This window comes from Neolamprologus brichardi, chromosome 10 (genome assembly GCF_056152115.1).
Source record: "Neolamprologus brichardi isolate AB-2024 chromosome 10, ASM5615211v1, whole genome shotgun sequence".
Lineage (NCBI taxonomy): Eukaryota > Metazoa > Chordata > Actinopteri > Cichliformes > Cichlidae > Neolamprologus > Neolamprologus brichardi.
Window position 1 is genome coordinate 17,331,143 of NC_142113.1, and position 19,545 is coordinate 17,350,687.

At 36.9% G+C, this 19,545-nt stretch overlaps 2 protein-coding genes across 2 annotated transcripts; both read right to left on the bottom strand.

The window, feature by feature from the left end:
• Positions 1-2,483: 2,483 nt before the first annotated feature.
• Positions 2,484-6,196, bottom strand: LOC118454847 (uncharacterized). Its single transcript, XM_035911683.2, has 6 exons — positions 6,146-6,196; positions 5,299-5,403; positions 5,166-5,208; positions 4,839-4,963; positions 4,176-4,234; positions 2,484-3,093 (listed from the first exon to the last, which is right to left on the bottom strand). Exons 1-6 carry the CDS (start codon positions 6,147-6,149, stop codon positions 2,608-2,610), a joined length of 822 nt encoding a protein of 273 aa, XP_035767576.1. The 5' UTR covers positions 6,150-6,196; the 3' UTR covers positions 2,484-2,607.
• Positions 6,197-7,443: 1,247 nt separating this feature from the next.
• Positions 7,444-11,978, bottom strand: si:ch1073-15f19.2 (uncharacterized). Its single transcript, XM_006800070.3, has 7 exons — positions 11,860-11,978; positions 11,294-11,632; positions 10,738-10,847; positions 10,491-10,647; positions 8,600-9,049; positions 7,973-8,075; positions 7,444-7,756 (listed from the first exon to the last, which is right to left on the bottom strand). Exons 1-7 carry the CDS (start codon positions 11,930-11,932, stop codon positions 7,627-7,629), a joined length of 1,362 nt encoding a protein of 453 aa, XP_006800133.2. The 5' UTR covers positions 11,933-11,978; the 3' UTR covers positions 7,444-7,626.
• Between the last annotated feature and the right edge of the window lie 7,567 nt (positions 11,979-19,545).

Consider the following 19,545-nt stretch of genomic DNA (forward strand, 5'->3'; position numbering starts at 1 on the left):
ATAATTAAAAACATTATGGCTAGTTTTTAATACTAGGATGGATGTCAACATTTACCTGACGTCCAGAACCCATGGACATCACCAAATGCTGCCTTTTCTGTATTAAGATGTCCAGCATTAACCTTTCCCACAGTCACCTTCAGTGGTGTGCTTTGGATCGTGAGCTGTTTGTCTCTACTAAACTATTCTATTGAATGTCACACTTACTTTAACAGTTGTTTGAAACGCACTATAGAAGTTTAACGCACAATTCACAAGCTGCAGTGTAACCCACTTTATATTTCATATCTGTCATGTAATCTTTGTTTCATCTCATCCCCCCTCCTCTCGCTCTCTTCGCACACATACATGAAACAAATAAGCAACTTAAAAATAACACCTGTTCCAATTACTGCAGGTCACATGTGGCATCATAAGCAAACTGTACAATGATAGCAATCTTACAAAGAAACCACATGCCCGACTACAAGCTGAAAGAGAATTGTTGCATTGCTTTTTCATGGCTGAAATTAACCCTTTAAAGCTTGAGCTGTGAAACAATTGGCAGAAAATTCAAATTTCTTGAAAACAGAGAGTTTATTGAGCCATCTGACAAATTTGTTTATAAATTAATTACATTTTAATTTCCATATATGGTGTTTAATTTGTATTGTATTTGCTACATCTGGCATTTCAGTTTAAAAAGGCACAAAAAAACTGTATTTATCAAATATGATACACTAGGCGTTAAGGGGTTGTGATTATGCAACCACAAATTTGTACTGTGAGTTTGAAAGCCAATGTCATATCTTAATTACTATTAATTAATTTATTTTACTTTTCATTTTTTTTCATTTTATTTTTTTTAACTAAAAAATTTATCTTCTTTTGTATTTTCTGTCTTCTCACAGCCACATTATGCAATTTTGCACATTTTTGCTGAGCCTTGCTGAAAGGCAAATGTACCTCAAGGAAATTTTCTTACCACTTGATCAAAGTTATGTCAGCAGTGAAGCAAGATTCTCTGCAGGGTCCCCAAAATGGGTGTCAGCTTGGCTGAGCCATTCTTGTGGACTGCATAATAATTTAATTGCTCAAATCACTATTATGAAGACGTTACGTAGTTGAATGATTTCCTGCATTGTCAACGTCCCTTTAATACTTTACTGTAACCCAGTCATAAACTTTGGTACTTGGTGTGTATGTTTACTCTAAGAGCATAGTATAAAACAGTACAATTTCCTTTGTCTATGTAAAGATAAGTGTGTTTCCTTTTGCTTCTCATCATGTCATATTAGATTACAGAACACATTAAAAGCTTTATCTCTTTTTTCAATTACACGATTGAGATAGATCTAAAAGCTAAGTTGTCAATTCATACTTATTTATAGAGTAACTTAGGAAATGCCCAGTGCAAATCAACTTAATAGGCTACAGTATAAGATTAATACCCATATTTAAATTATAAACTGCTCCTAATTACAACTGATTCTTTATAGAAGCGTGACTTTATAATTTTGAAAACATCCTGTATAAATGACTGCCTTTATGTCCTCATACATGACAGTTACTAACGGTGCCTGTTATCCGTGAAAAGTTTTTTTTTTTTGTGACATTCTCATATGTCTGCAAGAGTTGCATCCAAAATGCCCAAGGCCAAAATTTAATCCATAGAGGGGAAGTAGGTCATGGTCAGCTATTGAAAAACTGTCAACAAAGAGTGGGCTGCAGGCTTCTGACTGCTGAGTTCACTCCATAGCTCAATTCCCTCGGCAGATAGCAGGGCAGTAAATTATCCTGCCAAGGGATTACAGTGAGGGAAATAATCATTTAAGCAGACGGCAAATTAGCTCATATGTGCAATAGATTATTAAAGTAACAACCATTGTCATAACCATGACATGTAAAATCCTACATGACATTTACAGCAAAGCAAGGTGCCCAAAGGGAGAACAAAATGTCATCACTTATGTCCCACTTAAAGCTTCCCCCCCCCTTTTTTGTTTTTACTTCTCTGTTTTTTAAACGTTATCGTCACGTTAATGTTATCTTCACCCTTAGCATTACCGAGAGGCGGTTTCACATATGCTGAGGCATGTCAAAATTTTTAAGTGAAACATTCCCTTTCAGCACATAGCCAGCGCCCACATCGTGGAAAACAAACGTAAGAAATTATTTCTTCACACCTTTCTATGAGACATCTGGTAATATATGATGATGAGACATCAAAACAGTGAGAGTTCTTCCATGGCCTGTGATGATTTGGTGTTTTCCTCATGTTTTGCAATAAACTGAAAAATTTCCACATGGGCCTTGACATCTAAATGTCACGCAAAGAGTTTCCTTTTAGCTTTATTTACATTTATTACACCCTCTGCATGAAAGGTACACTTTTCTTCCTCTGTTGCTCAATGAGGAGACCTCATCTTGTCTGCCTCGGAGAGGAAATTGCTCAACCCTGCAAGCAGTTTGAATATTTTAGATGACGTAGTTTCATTTTACAGCTGTAGTAATAGACAGTAGTTTGGTTTTTTGCACATAAAATAAAATAAAAACCAAAAAGTCTTTTTCAGGTGATATAGATTTCAGTTCAAAACAGTTTGAAACAGTAAAACTTGATATGTTTGTTTAACCGTGCTGGTGACCATCCTGGCTAAAGCTACCAATGAAAGGATCTGTGCAGCTCTGAAAGGTTTCTACTTCTGAAAGCTGTTCACATAAATTCCCATTGTTACACTCTTGTTCATCTTTCATTTCTTCACTCTCTTGATTTCCTCCATCCTCGCGCCTTCGCATACTATTCCAACCAACATTCCTCTCCAGCGTCAGATTCTTTTCTCTTTCCATTTCCTCCGTCTGTTGAGCTATTTGTTGACTGTTGAGGTAGATGCTGCTGTGTGAAACCATGGTGCTGGTGTCTCTGGACGGAAGATGAGCATCCATGTCTGCATCCACCTCCAAGAATGTATTCAGAGGAGGTGTGTGGTGGACTGACAGCTGTTCGGGGAAATGATTTCGTCCCTGTGACTGGCTATGCTGATGGCGATGCTTCTTCTTTCGTTTCTTTGCAGTCTTCAGGTCCAGTGAGGCATAATTCAGGTCATTCTGGAAAGGCTGGTTTCAGACAACACAGACAAAAATAGATTGATTGTAAAATTGATTTCAGGTTTTGCTTCACTCTGCACCGGTTTCTGCATCCTATTTAGTGGCTCCTGTGTATGTTCTCATGTATTTGAGTTTGTCGAGTTTATTTTTAGAAGGCTTCAGGCTTAATTGTGTTCATTGGTTCACAGCTTTATTGACCACAAAGAGTCTCTGGTGTCAGTTGCCTTCCGTTTTGAAAGCACTTCTGTAAGCATCAGTTCAACTGATTTGACTGTTGTATTTTTGCACAAAATGTAAGTATTTAGTTTTAGATTGAGCTGACTTCTTCAGTATAGTCAGATAGTCAGTGTAGACTAATCAGCTGTTATTTTTGGTTACAATTTTATCTTCAGTTATGGAAATAAGGTAAAATGTTTATTGCGCTTTATTCCATTTCGCAATGTCGTTCTTGTCTTTTGTAATAATTTTGGCGCGCCTCTTTACTTCAGAGCAGTACACTCTTAAAAGCATCAGGCAGTAACAGGTTTAGCCAAGATGATGAATAGTCTTTGTTCAAATTCAACAATCACAAGCGCTCAACAAATGAGCGTTTTAAAAGTAAGCGACTAACTGTGTCAAACAGTAATTATTTCGATATTTTTTTCTTTAATTGAGTAGCGGCGACACAGAAGCATAATGTGTCATCCTTTCACATTTTTTAAACGCTATCAGCCGACGCGCTAATTTTACATGACTAACATATTTTTCACATCATCAGCAAATAAAGTAATCAATGAAAGAAGTGTAAGAATGACAGAAGAACTATATATACAAGTTACAAGTGTCATTCACATACATTAGTGTGCAGAATACTGTATGTAACAACAGTACGTCAGTGTACTGTATCTGACAACTCAAAGGAACTTCAAAGAACCTGTGAGTTATGCAGTTAATAGAAATTCTGTAAATAAAGATGGAGTTAAATGAGCTTTTTATTAATCCAGTCTTCTTAGGGCATTTCAAAGTCTTTACTGGATCATGTAATAGAAATATGTTAATCCACTAAAATACACTTGCAGATAGATTTGAATAAACTTATGAACAGCACTTACCTTCTTACTTTCTCTTGTGCGTTGCATGGTCATCATCTCATAGCAACCCTCTGCAGAACCTGAAGTAAAACACAAATAATGTTTTCTTTTATTAACACTATAATGCCCTTTGTATCATATTTGATACATGAGTTTGTGAGACCTCGTCAACATGATCAGTACTTGCCATAATTTCAAAATGTTCTGCACAAAACGTTTTTTTTTCGTCTAAAATTAACATTGTTAACAAAAAGTTAAGTGTATCATTAAATCTATAATAAAAATATATCATACACAACATGATATAGCGAAAAAAAATTGTGGATTTTGTTATAAGGGCTAATAAACATCTCAGTTCCAAAAATTCTGAATTTTCTGGCTATTTTTTGATGGGTTGGGTCTTACAGGGTTAAACATTCGGACGGAATACTAATAACAAGACAACTAAATTATAAGTCAACAATTGGGGGGATGTACAATTAAGGCAAATTTGCACATGTTAATCCATTAAGTTTTAGTCCATATTAAAACATGTTTTCCATGTTTGTTTTTGCCAAAAATGTTTTTGTATAGATCAACAAACCATACACAGTTATACAATAAGGTATACAAGTGTTTCTTAATGCTAATGCACTGATTTTGTCTTGTTTTTTCCGAAACGAGTCAGAAAGCAGACACACTCACTTCTTCTCTCTGTGCTGATGTTGCCATAGATTGGATTTTCCTGTTGCTCATGATGATTGTGGGGATTTTCCCTCTGCTCTTGATGATTAAGGTCATGAAAATAAAGCCCTTCATTGTGTGACAGGCTTCAAAATATGAAAGAACATTTGGACAGTTTGTTTAAACAATGTGATGCTATTTGCATATTGTAATTTTATCAAAAAATAAAATGAAAATACTCCAGTATCTATTACTGTTACTTACAATCAAGTGTTGTCTATTGGACTAAATAATACATTGCCAACAAAATAAATAAACAAACAAATATATATATATTAAAAAACATACGTTTCTTCTTCAGAAGTGTGGGGGCAGCAGGACCCATTTTTTTCTGTGTGAATAAAATATGTTGCAAATTTACAGAAAGTAAAGAGTGTGTTAGAAATAACTGTGAATACATTTAGATTACATATTACCTTACCTCTGCACAAAATAGTTCTTCGCTTGATGCAAAAGATCACATTGAGGCATAAAGAGATCGACAAGGCCACAGATAGCAGCACCACGGCTACGTTTAGAATTTCAACTAAGAGACAAAAACAAAATAACCACTAATATTGAAAAATGACACATTTTAGAGCTCAGTGTTCATATTTTAAACCTATTTATTTGCTTTCGCTGTCATTAATATTACAACCCCCTTTCTATGCATCACAGTATCAAAGAGAAAAAGAAATGATTCTAGCATGTTTTCTAAAAACAATTAGATGCTTTAACATTGTTGGACAAATCCAATCACTGATGGTGAAGAGGAGAATTTTTAAGAAAACTACGACCTTGCATACTTTAAAGCCTGATATGGCTACTTTAAAGTTATTAGCGTCTACAGCTTCGAGTGTAACTATCATGTGTTTCTACAAGCGAAGCGTCGTAGGTTTGCTTTCCAAAAGTAATCTTTCCCTCTCAGTTTTGTTCACAACTAGAAATTATTGACAAAGGCTTTTGCCATGTACCCACAAGCACAACATGCTTAACTACTGTAGACAAAGAACCATACGATTACATACATATATACATAGTCATGATTACTAACTCAGTCAGCCTGGAATTTTGACTTTTATCTTTTGTCCTGCCATAATCATAACATAACTAGAAAAATATTTTTCTAGTATTTGGAAAATAGCAAATTATACAGAATTATACTTAGCGATATACAAAGTATGTGAGATATGAATAATGTTGTGAAATATACATATTATATATATATATATTATAGATATAACACATATGTATAACTTTAAAATTTCTAAAAGGTCTTCAGATCCTACCCATATTCCAGCCGTCTTGAAGAAAACGTGTTCTCTGTCTGATATGACTGCTCTCAGGTTACAGGGCATCACGTTGTTTAATCAGTGAGATGCGCAACACTGTAGTCTATTTTTACCCTCCCTCTGTTACCTCGCTGGTATCACGGTACTTTGAAAACTGAATGTTCTTCAGTTACAAACAGGAAGCGAGGTAACCTCATTCTGAGGCACGCAGTCTCAACACTACAGTGGGATACAGAATAATTTCATATAGATCGCTGTATTATAATATAAACATGACAACTGTTTAGAAACGATAGCAACTTTAATATTGTTTGTCACAGTTATAAACAAATACAGTAAAAAACTATCTACAATAAGAAAGCAGAGAATTTCACACAGACTGGTCTGCTCTCAACGTTAGAGTTAAAAAAATCAAATAAAAATAAAAAAGAAATAAAGAGTCGAAAAATGGTGAAAACCACAATGTGGTCTTGAACAATAAGCTCACATTTACTTATACTGTTCTGTCAGCTGTATGCAAGGGGCATTGTTACGTATGCTATGTATATATCAAGAATTTAAATCTTGCATAGACGTAGCGCTTTGTGGTTTAGCTGTTGTGGTTGGAAAATAAGAAAAGAAAATGCAGTTGTGAAAAGTTTCCCAGAACATCTACATACGTGAGTGTCTGCAGGTCAGATAAACACAAATGTCGATGGCTAAATAAATATAAATATAAATATAAATAAATATAAAGCAGTATCCATTTAAATTGCTTATTAAAACTTAGCAATTCATTAACTCAAAGGATTAAAAAATATATTTAAAAAAAAACATCAGAGAACTTGACTTGTTAATGTTTATGAAACCCGTACTGATTCATATTTTCTTTCATCAAGTGGTTGCTATGTTTCTTTTAGCCATTAAGCCCATGTGGTTTGTGGTTTTAGCCCTGCTTTGTGATCACGATTGTCGCTCTGCGGTACCTGTGGACAACAGGGGTCTTTGATATTAAGACATTTGTAACATTGTTGCATCAACTAAACATACTGAGCTAAATTAGAGAAAATCCTTGGGTTTCTGGGCAGGAAATGCCTCATCACACTAATGAATGAAGTATTACAGCAGAAGCAGCATTCCTTTGAAAGATATGAAGAAACTATAGAAAGTACACCATATAAAGTTCTGTCACTGTGTATGAATTGGTAGTATATAGAGAAAGCAGTACAATATTTGAAACAATGTCACAAGAGAAAAGTAAATAACACAAACACAGTTTAAAAGTCAGTTTAATAAAATTTAATATGCATTCATTTTCAGCTATTGATATATTTGGGTGCATTTTATACAAAAACAAACAAACAACCCCCCCAAAACCTCACAAAGTATATACACAGAGCCACATTTGGAAAATTTCCTGTGACTGGTTTGTAATGAGTAAAAATAACCTCATTCTGCAACTCTTAACATGACCAAGAGAGGGCAAAAATTTGAGTCATTCATATTTGAGTCTCTGTTAAAGAGTTGCACCTCGAAATGGGAAAAGACTCTGTCAGAGTCTTGCTTTGTCTTATTGCTGTATACTTCACTGGAGGTGGAGGGGGCTTGAACGAAGGCGGCGAATCCAGCCTACAAAGACAGAGTCAGAGTGCAAATATTGACTTGTGGCATTGTTAGACAGTTAGTTGAATCCAGAAAGCATGTGGAGGTATGTATTGTATGTCATGTGTGTCTACTGGAAGATTTGATAGATATCAATATTTTTGAGGTCATTGAGGGTCACCCAGTGCACGACCCTGTGCAGGTGTGGAGGACGGTTGAATGCATAGATAGTAAGGGTTTTACCTGGTTTTTATAACTTGTCTTCTAAAAAGAAAGCCAGCTACGGCAATCAATACCAGCACCGGAACAATGATTACCACCAACAACAGATGAATCGGTGCCGTATCTAAGAAGCAGATTGTGAGAAGGGAAAATGTGATTATTTGTACAGCAACAGTTGCAGTTTCTAACATATTGATTGTCTTGCTCTGGTGAAACCAAGCAAAACTTCAACAAATACTGATAATAAATGTAAAGCTACAACGCAGAAACTTTCTGCCTCGAGGCAGAGAAGTGTGTCTTACAATCCTCCCCCTCAGTTTGTCATGCAGCATCCCTAGAAGTAGATGCTCCTCTTAATGAGTTTTCTACCTGGGAAAGGCCTCTAGCCGGAGGCTGAGCAACATATGATGAAGATGCAGATGGTGAAAGCAAAGAAACTCTGGCTTTTATATCTGCTGTTTGCCTGTTTACAAGCAATTTTTTTCCCAACACTGTGACCTTGCCTTGATATTCACAAACAGAAATACTCACTTTGTTGGTAGTCCCCAAAGAAAATGCACCAAATGGTCTAATAGCATCACTAACGAGCTAGAGGCAGACTGGTAATGTATAAAAAAATTCTCACATACTGCGGTTTTAAAACCTTACCCTTATTTTCATTTTCTCCATATTTATCTCCAGATGAAGGTCTGTCAGGACTTTTAAAAATGTTTCCTGTGGTGCTGTATTCTTCTGGCGTTGCTGAGGAAATGCCCTCTGGTTGCTCTGTATGTACCTCAGTCTCATTCCTCGTCTCATCACTGGCCGATTCTTGCGTTGAGGTCAACATTGTGCTAGGATAGCCTGATTCTGTTGTCCTCTGGACAGTCGTATTGAGCAAATCTTGGGTGTGAGAGTGTGTGGTTGGGGATGCTGTGACAGAGATGTGTGTAGAATTTGTAAAAGAGGTTATGTGCTCATCAGCTGTGATTGTAACATTTGTGGTGTTTCGAGCATTTGTAGCAATGAAGGTGGTCCGATCTGTGTGGGTTGAAAGCTCGGGGGTTGGTGATGTTGTAAGGCTGATGCCTGCTGATTCAGTCAAACCCTGTGGTGACACTGTCAAGACAGTGAAAGAAGAAATAATCCTGTTATCAGAATGTACTGTGCAGATTGGTTGTGTCTTCATATTGTAGAAATCTGTAGTCTGTCCATCACATTAGAATCATGCTAGCTTGCATTGCTGTTTACAACATACTTCAATCTATTGGGAAATAAACTTAATTGCTTGCTCGCCAACACTCAAACTTTACGGTCAGAGCCTCGTATTTAATATGAGATATAAAGCTGTGTGTTCAATGTATTTCCCAAATGTAAAGCTATTCATCGAACCTGCATGAAGAGTAGGGATTATAATTATAGTTGACGAAAACTTTAAATTACCCAATGAAGAGTAATACATCATTAAAACACGGCTCATGTTGGCATTCGGGAGAATATGCATAATCAATACAACTAAAATATTTCAAGTATCTAGAGTTTGGAGCCTTGGGCATAGATTTATGAGGTAACGGTGTGGGCATGAATTTGCAATATCAATAGTACAATGTACAGGTGTTTCTTTTTAATTAGGATAGTTTCTCTTCTGAGTGTCAATTTTAATGCTACCATGCCTACCCTGATGTATATACCCAGAGAGGTTTGATGTCCAATGAGACACAACTGAGATGCCATAGATTGATAATGTACATTTCTATTAAATTTAGTTCAGAGCTACGGGAAATTGTGACCTATTTTGATGTTTTCAGTTCTACATTTGCTGTACTACTCCAATCTGACCAACAGACTGTGCTCTTACCCCATATCACGATTCATAGCTGGTGTTGAGCTACTGTTGTAGTGTGCAGTGCGTTGCGTTTGTGTGTTTGTGCTTGTGGTTTGAAACATAGAATGAAAGAACGGGAAGTAAGTTGTGACGTCTGTGTGGCTTCTGTTTGTTTTTTTTGTCACGTATTCAAATTCTCATGAGAAGCGTCTACAAAGGATGAAAAAGTAGACAACTGGGGATTATTTTCCTAACTGAGCACAGCCGGCTCACAGCACTCCATCAAACTATTTAACCAGTGGTGGCAGGCAGACCACATGCTGTTTGGGTGTATTGAAATTTAAACTTTTGAATTATGTTTTAGCTGGGTGTATTTCAGTATTCCTTCAAATCCCAATGGACAACTGATTTAAAGCAAATAATTGAGTTTCTTTTTCTTTTTAGTTTTAGTAGTTCCCAATTTATTCCTAGTTCCTTCCACATTCTCATAACATGGCTGGCAGCATCACAATCCTTTGAATCTCTCGCCTTCCCTTCAGCTAATTAAAAATTAAAATTGAGTGAGCTACAGTATAATAACAAAAGTTCAAGTATCAGCTTTCTGGTCCAGTGCAGTTTATTAAGTCATTCAGTCTCTTGGGCCCTCTACTAGATTGCTAATCCAGCCCTCGGGAAATGATGAAATTGAATATGACACAAAGAGGCAAACAGCAGCAATGAACTGAAGACGCTCACCTGTCTTCAAACTTGTGGTTGTCGTTAGCACTGTGACCACAAACTCTTTGTGCACACTTTTGCTTCCTGTGTTGACAGTCAGTGTATAAACCCCTGCATTAGCATCAGTCACCCACCAGAGCTCCAGAGATCCAGTCTCTGACAACAGTTCATCATTCTGGGGCAAAGCATGATTATGTAGCACATAAAAAACTTTTATTTTGAAAAGAAGAGTTAAATTCAGTTTCAAATTCCAAGCTTCCTTTACCTTGGTCCATGTGTACTCTGCATTTGGAAATGATGTGCAACGAATTGTCACATTTTCTCCATTATGAACTTCAACAGTGCCATTCACATCACATGTTATTTTAATGTCATCTATTGAGGAAAGCATGAGATTAATTAGATTTGGTGATCACACAAAAAACGTAAAAAAAAAAGCAACCGACTGACTGATGTGAAAAGCACATTTTGTAATATGTCTTCTGCCACTGTTGTGATCACAACATCCCTTCAGCTGAACAAAAGAGTGTGTTGTGTTGTGTGTTATGAGACAAGTAATATGCAAAAGAAAACTGTGTCTTTTAGCAAAGCTCCTAGATGTGTTCTTTTCGTTCTTACTTGGATTTGCTGAGCGATAAATAGCTGCTGAGATTGGCAGAGACTGAGTGCTGTGATGCAACCTCAAGTAATGTGAAATATATGCAATACAGCATTAGATAGAAAGATGTTGTGTATTTCTATTTAAATATTAAATCCAGGGTGGTCTACAAAGTCTGGTTTAGGTACTTAGATATGGCTTTGTGCGTACTAGGTTCTCTTACCTTTGATTATTAGCTGTGTTTTAACCTTTTTGGATCCAGCAGGAAAGGTGGCCATGTCACAATCATAGATGCCTTCATCTGATTTCTTCACATCAGAAAGTTTTAGATGGGAACCCAGGACATCTGTACCGTTTTTCTCAATCTGGATGGTAATATTTTGCCAGAATAGATGGATTCCATAAGATTGGCTGTACAAACCCAGCTTTGTGTTTTCCTTACGCCATTCAATGCTGACAATCTTGTTATCAGTAGCACTTTTTAAAGTGCAGGGTAAGGAAACATTCTGGCCCACTACAGCTTCCATCTTTTCATAATGGAACAACTCAACACCATGGATCCCTGTCAGTCACATCAGATAGTGTTAGAAGTGACAAAAGTCAGGACACAAAATCACTTACACTTTGAAGTTGATAACATAGACTGCAGTCTGCTGGGGTGCAGGCTTAGGATTATAGTAACACAGCTTGTCACAACAGAAGCCAAAACGTATTTCAAAACTAATGATAAACATTAATCTTTGCCAGTATATCATAACCCCCCAAAAACATGTGGAAATCCAGAATTACCTCGAATAGTAGAAGCAAGAAGTAGAAGACAGAAAACTATTCCCAATGCATTTCCAGCCATTTTTAAACTCATTACGACAAATCAGACTGGATCCATCGAGCCTGATTGAGGCACTCAGGAACGGCAGAAAGAGTAGAATGTCAACTGAGGTTAAAGAATGGGGCAGAAACTGCGAGACAGGATGGCCTATCTTTACAGGAAGTCGCATAGAGACAGTGACTCATTCGTGTATTATTGAAGCTTTGTGGTAAAAAGAACCTGGTGCAAAGCATACATTTGCAATAGCATGTGCTTCAGTCACGTCTCCTTTTGTCAGGACTAACTAACAAGAGTCAGACTCAGAATCATTTTAACAAGAATGATACCAAGGGGACACCCAAACAAGAACAAAATTAAAAATGATTTAAATTAAAACCAACTTCTTAATGTGTAGTGTTTGGTTGATACATCAGTCCACCCAGACCTCCTCTTAAGTATATCCTTAATACACCACAGATGAACGACATGTGACATAATATGTTGTGACATTATTTAATATAACAAAAACAAAATCAAAATGCAGTACAGCGGTTCAGTCTTCCACAGGATTTAGTAGGGTAAGTAGCATGCAATGCTACAAACAAAAAAACATAAGAGCAACATTGCAGACAATTAGAAAAGAGCTCAAAAAGTACGAGGGCTGTTAGGAGAAAACCTCTTCTCTCAAAAACAAACATGGCAGCACAGTTTCAGATTTCAAGGTAGCATCTAAACAAACCACAAGACTTTTGGAACAATGTCCTTTTGACACACAAGGACAAATTGGAGATGTCTGGCCATAATGCACAGAGTCGTGTAGCGAAAACATAACACAACATATTAGTTCAAACACCTCACACCAGCTGTCAACCACTGTGGTGGAGGAGAGATGATTTGGGCTTGTTTTGCAGCCACAGTTCACCTTGCAGTGATTGAGTCAACTGTAAACTCCTCTGTAAACTCAGATATTCTATAGTCAAATTTGAGTCCGACTGTCCAACACACGATGTCAAGCAACAGGACAGTGATTCAGTGTATTGCAGTGGCCCAGTCAAAGTCCAGACAGCAACCACATTGAAAGGCTTCAGTGGGATCTTAAGAGAGCGTGAATAAACAAACGTCTACAAACCTTAATGACTTGAAGTAAAGAAGAAATTTGCAAATATTTCTCTATGTTAGGTTCAAGGTTCAAGGTTCTTTATTTGTCACATGCATAGTTATACAAGTATAACACACACTGAAATGTAACCTGACACGCTCCTCGACATGTGCAAAAAAAAAAAAAAAAGGGGGGGGGGGGGGGGGTAGAGGAAGAACATTATATATAGTATATACATGAATAGTGTGAAAAAATAATAGTCACACAAAAAACTTGTTTGTCACATAACACAATAAAGTCGCCTGAAAATAAAACACGGTCACAATGTATAATTAGTATGACCATTGTGAAAAACACAAATAAAACTAGATTGTCAAATGAATAAAAATACATCGCTACAATCAAAAGAATCTATCTATGCATGCCCGTCACACATCTCAACAGACACGAGCAAATAAAAATATCTTTCCTAATTTAATTTATTTCCTTTTCAGTGCGGGCTGTTAGATGTAGGCCTCAGAAGACAAAATGTGCCTCGACGTATTATAGCAGTTGGCTAAATTGATTGCGTTCTATTATCTGTTTGGTTAGCGGTTAACGTCTCCAAGCAGAAGTAATTATAAAGCTCGTCACACTTGCTCTGGGATCAAGAGATAAAAAAAACAAAAAGCATTACAGAAATAATGGGCAATTTTCAGCAAATATGATTTTATTACTCCAGTAAATAATTTGTTTATCCCATTCATTAGAGACGAGAAACATTGTTCCTGTAAGACGTTGTGTCACAATACTCAAATCGTAATGCATAAATTAATTCTTCAAAGAAAATTGAATCATTTGCATGCGGCTTTGTGAATGATAGCTTCAAATAGCTATATCCAATTAGCACAGATCATAAGAATAAACTGGAAAATTTGTTTAAATCTTCTAACCAAAGGCTGCAAGGATACATGTGTGTAACTAATGAGGGCTGCAGGCCAAGTGAAAGCTGATAATTCAGAAAAATATTTTCGGAAAATTACTCTTCAGGGATTTAAGATTAAGAAAACTGTTGGTAATCTTATTTGATGAATAAGTTGCAACGTTTTAAAGACTGCAGCTTTTTTCAATGTCAAATCTGTGCAAGCAGAGAGAAAGCACTTGTTATTTATATTAGGCCCCCCTAATGCTGTTTTAGTACCCCACAATACCTACTGCTTTTTCCACATATTTACTTCTTCACATAGTGCTGTAAGTCTTTTAATTAATTTTGAATATTTATTTTGAACTAAAACTCTCTAAATTAGAAGAAACTGCTGTGAACCAGACCTGTGCATATGCTATACTGTGACTGGCTCATATGTTTCACAGTGTGTCTCTCTTATAATTTAACTGATGCCAGTATGATCCAAGTTGTTGTTTTTTTAAAATCTATTTATTATATTATTAATTTAGTTATTTGATAATAGCAGCATCACATCCACTGTGACTCACAGAAATCTAAAACATTTCTGCCAATCACATGATCACTGTGATTACTTCATTAAGTAGTCCAAGAAAAATGTGACAAAAGAATGATAAGTATTCCACTAATTAGAATCAGTGTAATTTCAAATTACTAACCACTGTTCCTGTCAGAAAATAAGAATTAGGTGAAAATGAATCATTCTCTCACTCCTTCTCTTAACTTACAATTAAAAGAATGAATGAAGAAAAACTCTGTCACTTGTTTTAGTATACTGTTTCTGCCTTCTTTGATGTGCTGAGAAGGAATGAAAGTGCTCTAACCTGCTGTTGCACCCTGCCCCTCTTGCACACACTATTAGTCATAGTCCCAGTCAGAGGTCATGTCTGCTCAGAAAATCTCTGGGCTTCCTAGATACAGGGGAATTGCACTTTTTGCAGCCTATTGCACCAGAACACTAATTGTAAACCTTGTGTGCGTGTGCGCGCATGTGTCCGTGTATGTGGGGTGAATGTTTATGTGCTGACCTCAAGGGGATATGTGACACCTATGCTGTTACACATTCCCACATGCTGCATTGCTCACTTGGACACATTCAACGCTTGGTTTTTGCTTTGAGCACAGTGTTATCTCCGAGAACAAGTGTGGTTTTTAAAGGCAATGCATTATTAAAATTCGAACATGTAGTGGAGATTGACTACAAGCCAGTCGGAGCCCTGAGAGACATTTTATTTGTACTGTATCTAAATCTAAGTGTAAGTTTTGCTGCTTTCATATTGTGTTCTTCTGGTACAAACTAATTAACACGTTTTTGACCTTTTGTGAAACTTTCTCAGTATTGATTATTGCGCTTTATCTTCAACTGTGATAGAGTGCTGTAAAAAAACAAACCCAAACCCTTCCTGATTTGTTATTTTTTTGCATGTTAGTCACACTTTAATCATCAAAGAAACGTTAAAATCAGACAATTATAACTTGAGTAAATGCAAAATGCAGTTTTGAAATGATGATTTCATTTATTAGGCAAAAAAAACCCCAACCTTGGCTGTATGTGACAAAGGAATTTTCCCCTAAATTTAATAACTGGCTGTGCCACCCTTGGCCACAAGAACTGCAATCAAGCATTTATGATAACTGCCAATGAATCTTTTGCATCACTTTGGAAGAATTTAGGCTCTTCTTTGCAGAATTGTTTTGATTAGTGGGTTTTCCAACATGAGGGCATGCCAAAGAATCTCAATCAGATTGAAGTCCAAACTTTAACTATGCACTCCAAAACTTTCATTTTTTTAACTTTTTTTTTTTTTTTTTTTGCTATTGGACTTGCTGGTGCGCTTAGAGAGCTGAAAATCCTACAAATAGTCACGTCCTGAAGCAGCAAAGCAGCCACAGACCAACACTCTACCAATACCATATTAGGCTATTGGGATGATGTGTTTAGGAAACGCTGTGTTAGTTTTATACCAGATGTAATGGGACACAAACCTTCCAAAATGTTGACTTTTGGCTCTTCAAGTTGTTTTGCAAATGTGAGATGAGCCTTTGTGTTCTTTTTGGTAAGCAGTGGTTTTTGCCTTGGAACTCTCCAATTGGTGCCATTTTTGTTCAGCCTCTTTTTTATTGTTGAATCATGAACTCTGACCTTAACTGAGGCAAGTGAGGCATACAGTTCTTTAGATGTTGCTCTGTTTTCTTTTCTGAACTCCTAGATGAGTTGAAGGTTCACCAGTGTTTTCCCTATTTTGGCATAATGGCTCTCACTGTGGTTTGCAGGAGTCCTAAAGCCTTAAATGGTTTTGTAACTCTTTCCAGACTGATAGATGTCAATGGCTTTGACATTTTAATGTGTCTTTAGTTTCTTGACATGTGTTGCTTTTTGAGATCTTTTAGCCTACTTCACTTTTTCAGAAAGGTTCTATTTAAGTGATTTCTTGATTCACCAGGTCTGGCACTACTCAGGCCTGGGTGTGAATAGTGATATTCTAAGAAGCTTGGATAGAAAAGTGCCTGGACTTCTTTAAGTTTCCTTGAAGACGTTCCATCTCTTATCCAAGAAGCTTCTTTAGTTCTATAAGCAATTGGTGGAGAGTCCCAGATTTTTATCCAGTTTGGAGATCCCGTCCCAGGCGCCTTAACGCCCACTCACACCCTGGGCCATTTGACCTCAGTAAATCACATGATAGGGTGAGGCTAGGTTTCACAAAGGGTTCATGGCTGATTGTGAACCACACCCATTTTCACACCTTGGCTTGTGTGATTAGGTGGAGGATCAATAGGGAGTCCATGATTCTCTTGGGGACATTCCCGTAGGACTTAAATCTGGGACTCTTCACCAATTGCTCTTAGAATTGAAGAAGCTTCTCAGATGAGAGTTTAAACGTCTTCAAGGAAACTTAAAGAAGTCCAGAAAGTTTTCTTTCCAAGCTCCTTAGACTACGATGACCTGGATGACTGAGAACCTTCACAGACAGACTAGTGATATTGAACTCAGCTTTCCTGTGATTATACACAGTTAATTAATGGGGTGGCAATTACCTTTTCACACAGGATAACTTAGGTTTTAGATACGTTTTTTCCCCCCTTGACAAATGAAATCATCATTTAAAAACTGCATTTAGTATTTACTCAGGTCATCTTTGTCTGATATTAAAATGTCATGATCTGAAACATGCAAGTCTGACAAATATACTATCAGAAATGCACAAGGAGACACAAACAATTTCACAGCACTGTATGTATGCAAGCAATAACGGGCTTAAAAGCAGACTGCCAATTTCTATATGAGTATTGCCGTGTTGTACTATATAACCATATGATAGCAATCCCTGTTCAGTTTTTATAACATGAGATGAGCAATGTTAGGGATCCCAAACTTCATTCTAGGAACCATGATTACCAGTGCCACAGTAGGGCAGCTTTTATCCTGAACCAGTTTGCTGGAGTGATAAAAAGTTCCGCATTGTTGTCTGTATACACCACATCAATCAGTGCCAAAAGCTGGCATGTGGTGAAGGGTGGTCTGAAATCAGACGGCTGGATTAAGACACGAAATCTGGGATTCTTTTATTACTCCCCTTATTTGTAGGGAGGGCACTGACCCTATTCAGAAAATGACGCATTTACAATGATTGCTTTCACCTCTTTGACTGTTGCTCAGGTGTTTCTTTTATGTGTGTCTAATATTTTCAACTCTCTGCCCAATATTTTGGGGAAAAAAAGTTCACTGTTTCTTTTGAAGGATAAATGGAGAGACACAAATAACAAGCACTGCAAACATCAAACTCTGAACAACATTAAACTTTGTGAAAGTATGACATTTTGGAGACCGTCATGAGTGGGAGTTTGAATGAAGAGGAAGGGACAAATTGAGTAAGGCATTGTGCTTGATAAAACGTTGTTTTATAACTTGTCAAGACCGCTGACAATGGGCTGCAGAATGAATGTCTTACAATGCTGAACAGTATATGAGATTGTAATGTGGGATATTTAAAAAAATAGAAATGCAACAATTTATTCATTGCTCATTCACTCACACACCTCATAAAAATGAGAAGCACCACCAGCAACTGTCATTTTAACAGCCGAACTAATCACAACCACTGACATATTATGAATTGTAAAATTCCCTCACTAGTGGCTGCATTTCTTCTAATATCCAATCTTGAAAGATATGAATAAATTATTAGGTTTGTTATTCAGTAAGTTCGTTAGCGGTACCAATTTCTTCATTTGTGATCACCTATTCTGGTCAATCACAAATGAACCAGACTAGTTATGTGTGCAGTATGCCTGAAAGATAGGACCTTTTGATGCTTTTAATCATTTGAAGCAGCCAAATGAGGAAGACACTGAAATCAGTGTGGGAGAAAGGAAAAACTGTTTTCAGAAATGATCAGTGGGTTGGTTGTGAGGGTGTTATTTATGCTCTTGTGCCCCCAAAACAAGCAATTACACACTCACCAGCTAGTACACTAGTCCTGGGCTCAGTTCTGCCTTCAGAACTACCTTAGTTCTTCTGATAAATTCAACAAAGTGCTGGCGAATTGCTCATGGCCTGAAGTGTGCCAAGCCAGTATCCCCACATCATTATTCATCACGATGTTATATATTTTTAATTTTCTGTTGGTTGAACATGTTGTGCAGTCAGCAATGCTCTTCTGCATACCTTGGTTGTAAAGACTCATTATTTGAGTTACTGTTGCCTTCCTATCAGCTCAAGCAGTCTGACCATTCTCCTCTGACCTGTGGCATGAAATCTTCTCCTTGAGTTCACCAGAAAGTTTCTCTGTAAAGAGTTTAAAACTTTCTTCATCCTTCTGGTGCTGAGTTTGAACTTCAGCAGGCTGTCTTGACCATGTCTAGATGCTTAAATATATGGCTGCAGAATTAATCACATTTTAGTGATTAATCATGATTTTGACCTCCCACAATTTATGGAACATGATTAACCAATACTGACTGACTAGCATGAGTGATACCAAAATGCTGTTATATGTATATATTAGCAAAAATGTTGTACAAAGTAAGCAGTGTTATGTTTACATGAAAGTGTCACAAAAGACAAAGAACAATCATGAGAAATGATTGCGATCTCACTATTGATCAAACTATGGTCATGAGAATTTGCATATTAATGATCAAGGAACTGACCTCACAGTCCTTTATTCCCTCAGTGGTGCTAGTGTCAGTCATTATGCAAATGTGCAGTTTATAAGGTTGGGGAAACCTCCAGTCAGCTGAGACTGAAGAAGTCACTTGGATGAGTGATGAAATGGTTCTCCCACTGAAAACGCTACGTCCAGATGAACAGAATCAACTTTTGGGGCTTGTTCAAACTAATTACGATAATAATTGTGCAGCTCTATTTCAGTGGCCAGTGAGTGTATGGCTATCATGGGGAGGGTCATGTCAGGTAAATGACCGGTTGTGGCAACTTGACCATTTCCAACTAAATTCTAATCAGTTTGTACATAAGATCAAGGGAAAATCTTTTTTTTAATTTGAAAAAAATTTACATTCTGAGATGTAATGCAGAGAAGAATAGGAGAGCCTTGCATTTGCAATGTACAGACGACGCCCTGAAAACATAATGGTGAAAAAAAAAAACATCAGAGAAACTTCAGA